The sequence below is a fragment of the Capsella rubella genome, unplaced genomic scaffold (assembly GCF_000375325.1).
Source record: "Capsella rubella cultivar Monte Gargano unplaced genomic scaffold, Caprub1_0 scaffold_3, whole genome shotgun sequence".
NCBI lineage: Eukaryota > Viridiplantae > Streptophyta > Magnoliopsida > Brassicales > Brassicaceae > Capsella > Capsella rubella.
This window is the reverse complement of record NW_006238921.1, coordinates 3628289-3640166: the sequence shown is the minus strand read 5'-3', so window position 1 is coordinate 3640166 and position 11878 is coordinate 3628289. Positions and strand designations below refer to the sequence as shown.

The following is an 11878-nucleotide window of genomic DNA, read 5'->3' as shown; positions in this document are numbered from 1 at the left end:
TTTGGAAACAACGTAGTCTTTATTATCACAATTCACACTAATTGCTTCTTCACTCTTAAGTTTTCATTCAATTTCTACCTAATCCTTTGTCTCTTAAAAAGATTACACGGAGAATGAGAAATAAATTGTTTTCCAATAAGTGAATAAGATGACCCCGGCTTAAATACCCTTAACCGGTTTAAACCAAACCTGACGAACACTCAACCGCTTTTCTGGATAATAATGAAAATGTCATTGAGTTTGTTGAGACCTACACTAACCAATCACCTGAACCGCAACCACTCGAGTTAAATCGAACATTCTTCTTCGTTTCAAGTGTCTCCTTCACCGCATTAACAACGATACAATAACTTGCGCACTTGCGCGCGAACAAAATGTCTTCCTATATATTTTTTCGACATTAATGTTAATAACCAAAAAATCACAAGTCACAAACACTTAAATAACAAAGCAAAACAAATTCAGAAATGGGGTGATATTAATGTTACTAACTAAAATATGTAAAAACGAATATAATACATCTAAAGCGGGTCATTGCATTAACTAGAGCCAGCTCCATACAATCCTACTATTTCTATATAACATTAACTCTTGATCCGTGATTCCGTTCTAATTTTCAAACAAACCAAAGGAAAAAAAAAAAAAAAAGAAAGAAGAGAACTCAATATACAAGATGGTAATGCACAGATCGAGTACGACGTCTTATTCGGTGGTGTCGGAGTTTGAAGGAACATTACTGAAAAACAAGGATTCGTTCTCTTACTTCATGCTCCTTGCCTTCGATGCATCTGGTCTGATTCGTTTCGCAGTCTTGCTGTTTCTCTGTCCCGTCATCAAACTTCTTGACGTTTTCGGCTACAATGACGCCGCTCTCAAGCTCATGGTCTTCATAGCCACGGTTGGTCTAAGCCAAGGGGAGATTGAAGCGGTGGCTAGAACCGTCTTGCCGAAGTTCTACATGGATGACATAAGCATGGACACGTGGAAGGCTTTCAGCTCGTGTAAGAAGAGGGTCGTGGTGACGAGGATGCCTCGGGTTATGGTGGAAAGGTTCGCGAAGGAGCATCTCATAGCAGATTTGGTCATCGGTACGGAACTGAACGTGAACAGGTTCGGTTTTGTCACCGGCTTTATACGTGAAGCCGATATCGATCAGTCTATTTTGAACCGTGTCGCTGATTTATTTGTTGACCGAAGACCTCATCTAGGTCTTGGAAGAACCTCAGTTACGACTTCTACGACTTTCTTATCGTTATGTGAGGTAACGTTTTAAATTGCATAATTTAGATAATTAACATTTTCAGTGGAATTCAAATCTATTTTTCAACAACTCTAAGTGATAAATATTAAAGCGTAGGTACCAGTAACATGGATACATCACTTTAATCCTCTGTATCCATCTCTTTTATAATATGCCATTCTTTAAATACTCAAATCATATAGTGATCACTATTTAGACCTAATTTACACATAACAACAGATTCATGCATCGGTTCCGGAGAAGAACGTGAACCAACAGCTAGAGCTGCGGCCGGTTCCTGTGATTTTTCACGACGGGCGCCTTGTGAAGCGGCCAACACCAGCCACGGCTCTCCTCATCCTCGTCTGGCTCCCATTTGGAATCATTCTTTCTCCCATCAGGATCCTTTCCGGGTTGATGGTTCCATTGTGGATCAGAACTTATGCCATGAGACTATTAGGCTGCCAAATCATCGTCAAGGGAAAGCCTCCTCAGCCACGAGGAGCCGGAAACTCTGGCGTTCTCTTTGTATGTAACCATAGAACCTTAATGGACCCGGTTGTAATATCCACCGTGCTGGGGCGCAGCGTCATGGCGGTTGTATACTCCCTTTCGCGGTTTTGCAACCTCTTTGCTCCGATTCCCATCGTTCGAATACAAAGAATCCGAGACATCGATGCCAAGACGATCAAACAAGAACTATCCAAAGGAGACCTAGTGATTTGCCCCGAGGGAACAACTTGCCGTCAACCGTTTCTGCTAAGATTTAGCGCGCTTTTCTCGGAGCTAACGGACATGATCGTGCCGGTGGCGGTAAACAGTAGAGTTGGACTCTTCCACGCGAACACCGTGAGAGGCTGGAGATGTATGGACATGATATTCTTCTTCATGAACCCGAGACCATGTTACGAAGTGACGTTCCTGAACAAGCTGCCAATGGAGGCCACGTGTTTATCGGGGAAAAGGACACCCTATGATGTGGCGAACGATGTTCAGAAAGTCTTGGCAGATACGTTAGGGTTCGAGTGCACTAACCTAACGAGGAAAGATAAGTATAAAGTTCTCACTGGAAAGGATGGGACGGTGTCGTATGTGTCGTTTCAGGACCAAGCTAAGAAGATCATTAACACTTTCAATCCCTTTTCCAACTGAATAATGTTAGACTATACAATTTCGACGTCAATAAGCTCACTTTCCATACTCTCTTCAATAACTCTGTTTTACGTTTTACAAGTTCATCCGCAAGTTTGCTAATTTGAAAGATCGAAATATCGTATGGTTTTGTAAAAGCCCAAAGGGCTTAAAATCTAATTTGTATTTGGGCCTATTTTTAGTGATTATTGGCATCTTTAATTCTTTATTATGCTAATTTTATAGTGGAATGTGCATGATACTGACTGATACAGCAATATAGTAAAACAGACCACACTGGTTGGTAACAAGGGTTACGCTTTGGACTAGCTTCCGACTGAGATTTGAGACCACGTGTTCATCCGGGGAATAGGCCGTATGATCTTGCAATGCATGTTCAGAGAATCTTGGCGGATACGTTAGGTTTAGAATATTGCAGTAACTTCACGAGAAAGGATTGAATAGCAAAAGCTGCTCACTTGGGGAAAACAAGTCGTCGCTTAAGGACTAAAGCTAAGAAAGTTATAATTCAATCCACACGTACGTCATTCTACAAATTAAGCATCAATTAGACGTTGGTTATGAAATTAAGCTAATTATATTTAAGAAAGTGATGTACTTTAGCAAGAAAACGCGTTGAGGAGACACCTATCATCATCCGATGGTTGAGTAAAATGGATTATTGTATGACCACAAAAGTCGTGTAACCCTCAACTTTTCCATTAATTTATATATGGATATATAACGAACAATATTTGAATAATTGTACCGATAGAAAAAAAAAATCATTCATGGGAATCAAACCAAACAATTGACATTTCAACGACGTGTCTGTTACTACGTACAAATATATAATTATTGGTCGGTATATGTATAACGTCTATAAAAATATTTAAAACCTAGTTGTATGATAAAAAGAATAACAAATATCATCAAGTATTGTTTTCTTTGTTCACGAATCCTTTTAAAATTCACGTTTATGTTAGAAAAACTGAGAGATGACAAAAAAAAAAAATGTTAGAAAAACTGAGTCGAAATCAAATAACTAAACCGAAGTATAATTGAACCGAACCTAACCTAACCGAAGAAGTCAAAACTGATAAAAGTCAGACGTTCGTTTCACACATTAGAAGGAGTATATAAAAAATAATAAATTACGATTGCATTTATTGAAGAATTAAAATAGAAAAAATTACGGAAACTGTAATCTCTAAGAGAGAGAGGGAGCTTATTATAAAAAATATATACATAAACGCATTAAAACTCATGAACTGAAGAAAATTAAATTAGTAACATTTTTCTCATTGACCTTTGCTTCTTCTTCTTCATCTTCATAATCTTCTTCTCCAATCATAGTTTCTCTCTTTCTGGATTCCACCATTCTCATTCGTGTGCTTCATTTTTGTCGGCTTTGTTCTAATCTCGATTCTATCCATGGAAGAATAATCTGCGTCTCTCTGAAGATCTCCTTCCCCCCCACACAAAGTAGACAGATCGATTCAGGCGTAAATCCGAAATTCCCCCCCCCCCCAACCAAATCATTGGAATTTTGTTGTTCTTAGGGTTTTGGGTTTTGTTCTTCAAAATCTGTTTAATCGATCAGATCGGTTGGTTAATCTCGATTTATAGAAGATGAAGATAGCGGCCAATGGCCGGTTTTTCACAATCGGGCTCGTCGCGTCGTGGTATTCATCCAACATCGGAGTTCTGTTGCTCAACAAGTACTTGTTAAGCAACTATGGGTTCAAGTATCCCATCTTCCTCACCATGTGCCACATGACGGCGTGTTCTCTTCTTAGCTACGTCGCTATCGCTTGGATGAAGATGGTCCCGATGCAAACGATCCGATCCCGAGTTCAGTTTTTTAAGATCGCTGCGCTGAGTCTCGTTTTCTGTGTGTCGGTGGTGTTTGGGAACATTTCTCTTAGGTTTCTTCCTGTTTCGTTTAACCAAGCGATCGGTGCTACCACGCCCTTTTTCACTGCCGTGTTTGCTTATCTGATAACGTTTAAGAGAGAAGCTTGGTTGACTTACTTAACTCTCGTCCCTGTTGTTACCGGTGTTGTCATTGCCAGTGGGGTAATTGCTTCTTTTTCTAACTTCAAAATGTGTTCTTTTGCTGTTGTATTTTTGATTTGGCTTATGCTTAGTTAGATTGGTTCTGATCCAATTCGAAGCGTATGTTGAAATTGAGGTGAAATGTGTTGTTATGGTTGATGAATTATGTAGCTTTAGGGAGAATGGAGCTTGAAGTAGGGGCACGAATGAGAGGGGGCTTTTACAGTGACTTAGGAATTGAATATTATGAGCTGAAAAATGGTTTTTTCAAATTCTCAGTTTTGGACGTTGACAGAAATAGCAACTTTTATACTTACATTTCACCTTTTGAAAACATTTCGGTTGCTCTGAGCTCAAAGCTGAAGTTTTGTTAAGTTACTATATCTCAATCACTATATGATAACAAGTTTATATGCTGCTCGAGAGTTATAGTTAGTAAAGAGGTTGTTCTTTTATGTAAGCAGAGTATGCTTCTTCTCGGATCTTTTTCATTGCATTTAGAGCATCCTTTTCTACATTGACTTTAACTCTTTATCTGATTTTCCTCATTTCTAATGTTTGGTTAGGGTGAACCAAGTTTCCACCTGTTCGGATTCATTATGTGCATTGCAGCCACAGCTGCAAGAGCACTTAAATCGGTGCTTCAAGGAATTTTGCTATCTTCAGAAGGGTAAGAGATTATAGCATTTTTTTGCAGTTTTTTTCAGCTAAAATTCTATCTTGCAGAAGTTTGTATTGTATTAAGAGTGTTGCTGAAAATCTTTACTGAATTTGTTTGAAGGGAGAAGCTAAACTCCATGAACCTTCTCCTTTACATGGCTCCCATAGCTGTTGTGTTCCTTCTTCCTGCTACCCTTATCATGGAAAAAAATGTTGTTGGCATTACAATTGCACTGGCCAGAGATGATTTTAGAATTGTTTGGTATCTGCTATTCAATTCGGCGCTTGCATATTTTGTGAACTTGACCAATTTCTTAGTCACGAAACACACCAGCGCTCTGACTCTCCAGGTACCAACATATTGCTTCTTTCTATACATTAACTGTATCATGTAAATCCATTGACCACCTCTCATAAGTTATAAGTGAATGATTTATTTGTCTATGATAGGTGCTAGGAAACGCCAAAGGTGCAGTAGCAGTGGTGGTCTCTATCCTGATATTCAGGAATCCAGTCTCAGTGACTGGAATGTTAGGTTACTCACTCACGGTCTGTGGAGTTATCTTCTACAGTGAAGCCAAGAAACGAAGCAAATGAAAGAAACATTCATTCTATTTGTTCAGTCCCTCAGGTAAACAACACAGGCAAGTTTCTTTTGCTATGAACAAAAACCTTACACAGCATCTTTGGATCAAAAGCAAAGGCTGTGTAAAGCAATACCAAAGGATCGGAGTACCAAAAGCAATCATGTAGAGGACTTCACAAATAAGTGATTTTTTTTCCCTTCTTTTTTCCTTTTTGTTCTCGGATTCTCTCTACTGCTTTCGTCGTAGGTTGTTCTAAGAGTAACTTCGATTTAGCTTTTTTGTTTTGTTTTGTCGATTCTTTATAGTTTTGTTATATCAACATTTACAACACTGATTAATTAATGGAAAAAGACCGAGTTTTTTTTCTTCTTCCCCCTGTTTTTAGTTCCCACTACTCTCTGTGAATACAAACTTATGTTATGCAGTTGGATTATGATCTTGAGAGAGAGTGAGAGGTTGGATTCATATTGTATGCCATAGATTCCTGAAACACGGTCCCCGGTTCCAGGCTGGGTTGTTAGTTAAGATTTTTTTTATTGCTACAGATTCTTCGAGCATAGAACTGAGACAAATGAGGGGAGTAACGCAAAGGAGTACTATAAGCGACCAGATAAGCAGAGTCACATTCTTCTGCAACAATGTGTTGTTTTGTCAAATTAGGACACTTCAATCTTTCCCAGAGAACAATAGAGCGAGCATATTCGACTATCATGATCCAACCACACACATATAGAGGCTAACCTATAAGTTGTTGTTTATTTGTGTGTGTATGTATGAGAAAAGGGTTTCCAGAGCTTTGATTCTCTCTTAACTCGGATTTGAAACTAAGTGGCTGAAGTTGAGGGTTATGGTAAAGTTAATTAGGTTCTCATAAGGGTTTTTCTGTGAGACAAAACCAAAATATAGGTTGTAACGTTTAAAAAAGTTTCTGTGAGACAACCAAAATATAATTAGGTTGTCAAAAGGGTTTTTCTGTGAGACAAAACCAAAATATAGGTTGTAACGTTTAAAAAAGTTTCTGTGAGACAAAACCAAAATATAGGTTGTAACGCCAAAAAAGTTTCTATGAGAGAAAACCAAAATATAGGTTTGTAACGTCTAAAATCGTTTCTATGACACAAAACTAAAATATAGGTTTGTAACGTCTGTTTACAAAAAAAAAAAAAAAAACAAAAAGGTTTGTAACGTCTAACAACGTTTCTATGACACAAAACCAAAATGTAGGTTTGTAACGACTAAAAAAGTTTTGAACAAAATCCGCAAGTTTTTTATTTAGGTTGTAACGTCTTTAAAGTTTTGTCTTTTTGACCAAAAAAACGTCTTAAAATATATAAATCATTTTTTTAGAAAAGTTACATTTTTACAAAATTACACTATACTGTATCTAGCAGATTCAGTCAAATGCAAATAAAACCATCAATTGATTTAGACACAACTTCATTTAAATCAAAACCAAGTCTTAGTTAAAACAATTTATTACTTTCGTGTTTCATACTTGACCAAAAAGATTATACAGATTGCCCATACTGCTTTTAGTTTCCTATTTCTTATCTCATGACCATTAGATTTATTAATTAATTAGTAGTAATCAAAGTCACATATTTAGTCTTAAACAAAAATTAGAAAATAATTAAGTTAAGCCAAACATAGTTCTTTTTGACTAAGATAAAATTTGTTTGGTAAAAACAAGTCATAATAATGACAATAATTTTCACTTATTCAATAGTCAAAATTTTACATATTTTTTGACTAAAATACACTATAGTACATTTGAAATAACTATATACCAAAATGTAAAAAAAGATAGTCAGCATTTTGCATATTTTTGACTAAAATAGATATCTACATTTAATCCATTTGCTAATTTTACTATGTAAGTAATTTTTAATAAAAACGTTGGAATATCATTAACATTTAAAAAATAAAAAATATTATATTTTTATAATTTTTATTTAATATATAACATGTCATTTTGCGCAAAAACTTACTTGTAAGTTGTAATAATAGTATGTCTAAACTTACTTATGTATGTAACAAAAAGAATTTATAATATTTGACCTAACTTGTCAAGTAAACTTACTTGTCTACATAATAATTTGTAATGGTAACTAACCTAGTTAGAAACCATGTAATTTTTTTTTTCAAAATCTCCCGCGCAAACTCATTTGTATATCGAATAAACAATAATATTATCAAGCGCTTAAAGTCACTTATCCACATAATTAAAAACACATAATAATTAATTTAATTAAACAATATACCTCATAAACAGATAACGTGTATTTTCAAATTTTCCCCCGTAAAATTATTTGTGGTGTCTGATAAAGAAAATAATGACAATAATGTGTAAGATAAATAAACAACGTGTTAATTTTCTTTTCAAATTACCCGCGTAAATTCAAATTCATATATGTATCTAAAAAAAATAAAAAAATATACAGTGTGAGAATTTTTATTTAAAAAAATTGTAATCTCAGAATTCTTTAAAAAAAAAAAAAATCTTACCTGTAAACCTACTAAAGAAACAAAGAAACAAAGAAACAACTTATGGTAACTAATTTAATAAAAATCTTTACTTTGACTATCTTCTTAATTAACACTAAAAAAATCACAAGATAAACTTTCATATTTTACAACAAAGTGAAAAGAGAACCAATTAATTAAGATAAGGGTAAACCAGCTCCAACCGTTATAAAATGGGGAGCTAAATGCCCTGTAAATTGTAATCTCAGAAAAACAAGACATCTTTGCTGCTCGGAGAATCACTCTTCGTCTAAATTTCTGGTAAACGCTTTACGTTTTGTTGCTGTTTTGTTTTAACCATCACACAAAGTTTTGTTGTTCGTCTCCGCCGTTACCGTCTACGATAGCTCTCCATTTTAGAGTTTCGTGTGCGATTAGACAATCACGAGTCACAAATATCGTTTTTATTTAAGTTCATGGTAAGGGTATAGTATAACAGTAGATCTTAGTGTAATAAAGAGCTCAACCATAGATTGCTTACACTAGATCTAGTGTAATAAAGTGCTCAACCATTGATTGCATGCATACACTAGATCTGTTGTGTAATAAAGAGCTCAACCATAGATTTCATAAATGTTCATCACATCACTCTAAGCACTCGATCTAGTTGGTTTTTTTTTTCCAGAATTTGCCTTCCAAAACCGATGTCATATTATCTACTCTGATTATGTGTGTGTCCTTGTCTTCCATGTGGTCTCTCTTAGATGTGTTTGTATGATTACGTTTGTGATTGTCCTAAGAAAATTTGGTAACAGGAATTTGTTATTTGGAATTGAAATAAGTCATGCATGTGTTCAGTCAAAAGCAATTGAGATTTGTTGTTTCATGAGTTTCTGCTGTTAATTCTATGCTTAGGCCTAGATTAAGCCATGATATGTAAAATTTCCAGACAAATGTGGATGCTTCTAAGCTTTGTATATATATATATTTGGTTACAGTTTAAAACTGTGTTTTGACAACTAGTAGAATCGCGGAATAACGATTCCACGAGATTTTAACCAATCATATATTCAAGCTATTTTTATATGTTATTTCCCGCGATTTCTAACGGTGTTACCGGTATTTTAATATAATATTGTTTAGGAAAGAACTTACGTTTTTTTGTTGGTGATGTCGTCGTACGTTACTTATCTAGGAAAGAACCATGACGTCGGGAGCCAGGTGGAAACCTGAATACCCCAGAGCCTCGTGGCAACCTGAATACCACAAAATATTTGTGGAGTTATGCGTCGAGCACAAGGGGTCGGGGCATCTACCTGGGATGCAGCATCTACTGACAACTTTTGTGGAAAAGACGGGAGCGAGGTTCACCATAAACCAGCTTAAGAATCATTATGATACAATGCTCAAGCAGTGGAAGGTATGGTTAAGACTGATTCAATGCAGAGATATGAAATGGGATCCCCAGACAAAAACGTTTGGTGCCACTGATCAAGACTGGGCCAACTACATACAGGTACAACCGAACTGTTGTTTTTTTTTTTTTTTTTTTAATAATGTTTATGTGTTGATTTTGACTGTTTATACTAAAACATGATTGGATTTGTCACAGGTGAATCGTGAGGCTCAGCCGTATTGGAAGAAGTCGCCTCCATTGTTCTTGGAGGAACTAGAGATTATCTTTGAAGGTGTTAACTTATATGGTGAAGGTACTTCATCAGATAGCAGAAAAAGGGAGCGTGATGAAGGAAATGATGCTGGAGATGAAGCCAGCTTAAGCGCACCTAGCATCGGGCATCCTCGGACTTTATGGTCGTCGACCTCACATGATATTTTTGTGGATTTGTTGTTCCAAGAGTCATCAAAGATAAGAAAACCAACCAGACTTCACGAAACTTATCCAAAGGAAACTTGGGATAAGATGGTTGATGCCATCAATCTTGAAACAGGAGCAAGCTTCACAAGAGGTCAGCTCAAGAACCGCTGGGCTGTCACAAGGCAAGAATGGAGGTACTGGTGTCAGGCTATTGGCGCTCCCATCTTGAAGTGGGACTCCAATACAGAAAAGTTCGGAGCAACCGACGAGGACTGGGAAAACTTCTTGAAGGTAGTAAACAAAAACGTCACTCCATATTTTTCTTATTTTATCAATTGGTAAACAAAATTTGAACTTTGACACTAACACTAGACCTTTTTTGTTTGTTGCTGATTTTATATATAGTTGAATTCCAAAGCTGCAATGTTCAGATGGAAAACTATTCCTCACGCTAAAAAGCTAGCAACTATCTTCAAAGGACGTGTTGAACCTGGAAATACCCAAGTCCGTTCTTATCGCAGGAGGGTGATGAATCATTCCTATGAAGCACCACAGTTACATGAACCAGCTCCATCATCAGCAGTCAACACACAGGAGCCAGTCACAGGAGGAAGGGACGACAGAGCAGGAAAAAATGTTGACAAGGATCATGAGCCTATTGAGGTGGTTGTGTTAGATTCAGAGGATGAAACTGAAACCCCGGTATGTCACAGGTTCAATACAGAGATGAAGGGGAAGAGTCCTGTGGATGCATCGACATCGGTCCAGAAATACGACTATACCATTCCGGAATGCATGGAGTGTTTGGACGCCATGGCTGAGCTTAAGAAAGGCAGTGAGCTTTACATGTTTGCCTTGGACATGTTAATGGTGAAAGAGCACAGACAAATCTTCTTGCTGTTGAAGACCTCGACTTTAAGAATGTCTTGGCTGAACCATCGTCGACGCAGTGTGTAAGATCATATCTCCAAAACTTCTGATGATGCTTATCATCTCTATCTATCTTTTCGAGAAAAAACTGTTTAAGTTTCTCATGTTGTGTTGTTCTTGGTTGTTCCTTCTTCCTTTTCCAAAACTCTATTCCTTCTTCCTTTTCCAAAACTCTATTCCTTCTTCCTTTTCTTAACTGTTATGTCAAACTCTTTATATATATATATTTTAGGAAAATAATTTATGGGTACTATCTAATATGTTGGAGCTTTCTTGAACAACAAGTGACCTTCATCTCCTTATTTATCGAATCATGTGACGATGATTACATGACCACGCTTCTTGGGGAGAAAGCCATCGTTTTCGTTACTGGATCATATCTCTTTAATATAAAAAGCCCAAATACTGTCGCATAAGAAGCCCAATATTATTTATTTACTGTCTCATAAGAAGCCTAATGTTATTGTTCAAGTAAAAAATTAAAATATTATATATTTTGTTTAATCCAACTATACTAATTAAATAATTTGTAATAGAAGCACATAAAATGCTACGTTTTCAAATGTAACGCCTAAACTCATTTATGTACCTGACAAAGAAAACAATACGTGTTTAAATTTGCTTATATTATGATTTAAGGCAACTTTCCTTTTTGTTGTGTTGAACAGGTTTTGGCCAAAAAAAGACAATTTATCTTTAAATCTATTTAATTATATGACTTGTTTTTGTGTGTTGAATAAGAAGATACAGTCAAAATTTAGTGTCTAATTAGCTTTTGGTTTTAAACCCGGTTGGAGCTGGTTCTCTCTATTGGTAATTTTTTAAAAGTTGTGTTGAATAGGTTTCGAATTGAGGCAAAAAAGGAAATTGATCAGTAATTCAATTAGATAACATTAATGAGTCAACAGAACTGAAGATAAATTGTATTATTTTTTTAATTTTGCAAAAAAATGAATTCTGTTCAGCAAAATCATGATAAAAATTTCAATAAAG

At 36.0% G+C, this 11878-nt stretch overlaps 3 protein-coding genes across 4 annotated transcripts; all 3 read left to right on the top strand.

Annotated features, from left to right (window-relative positions):
- The first annotated feature begins 673 nt into the window (after positions 1-673).
- LOC17893886 (glycerol-3-phosphate acyltransferase 5) lies at positions 674-2551 on the top strand. Of its 2 annotated transcripts, none has more exons than XM_006299413.2 (2): positions 674-1261; positions 1481-2551. In XM_006299413.2, exons 1-2 carry the CDS (start codon positions 674-676, stop codon positions 2390-2392), a joined length of 1500 nt encoding a protein of 499 aa, XP_006299475.1. In that variant the 3' UTR covers positions 2393-2551. The 2 variants fall into 2 exon arrangements, with proteins under 2 accessions (XP_006299475.1, XP_023642649.1); XM_023786881.1 differs by having other exon boundaries at positions 680-1262; positions 1476-2551.
- A 1110-nt stretch (positions 2552-3661) lies between these two features.
- LOC17893893 (probable sugar phosphate/phosphate translocator At3g11320) lies at positions 3662-6047 on the top strand. The gene is made up of 4 exons (XM_006298131.2): positions 3662-4450; positions 4996-5099; positions 5211-5439; positions 5540-6047. The coding sequence occupies exons 1-4, from the start codon at positions 4004-4006 to the stop codon at positions 5684-5686; spliced, it is 927 nt and encodes a 308-aa protein (XP_006298193.1). The 5' UTR covers positions 3662-4003; the 3' UTR covers positions 5687-6047.
- Positions 6048-8365: 2318 nt separating this feature from the next.
- On the top strand, positions 8366-11081 carry LOC17891204 (L10-interacting MYB domain-containing protein). Its single transcript, XM_006300110.2, has 4 exons — positions 8366-8460; positions 9335-9655; positions 9752-10246; positions 10361-11081. The coding sequence occupies exons 2-4, from the start codon at positions 9344-9346 to the stop codon at positions 10910-10912; spliced, it is 1359 nt and encodes a 452-aa protein (XP_006300172.1). The 5' UTR covers positions 8366-8460; positions 9335-9343; the 3' UTR covers positions 10913-11081.
- Positions 11082-11878: the final 797 nt, after the last annotated feature.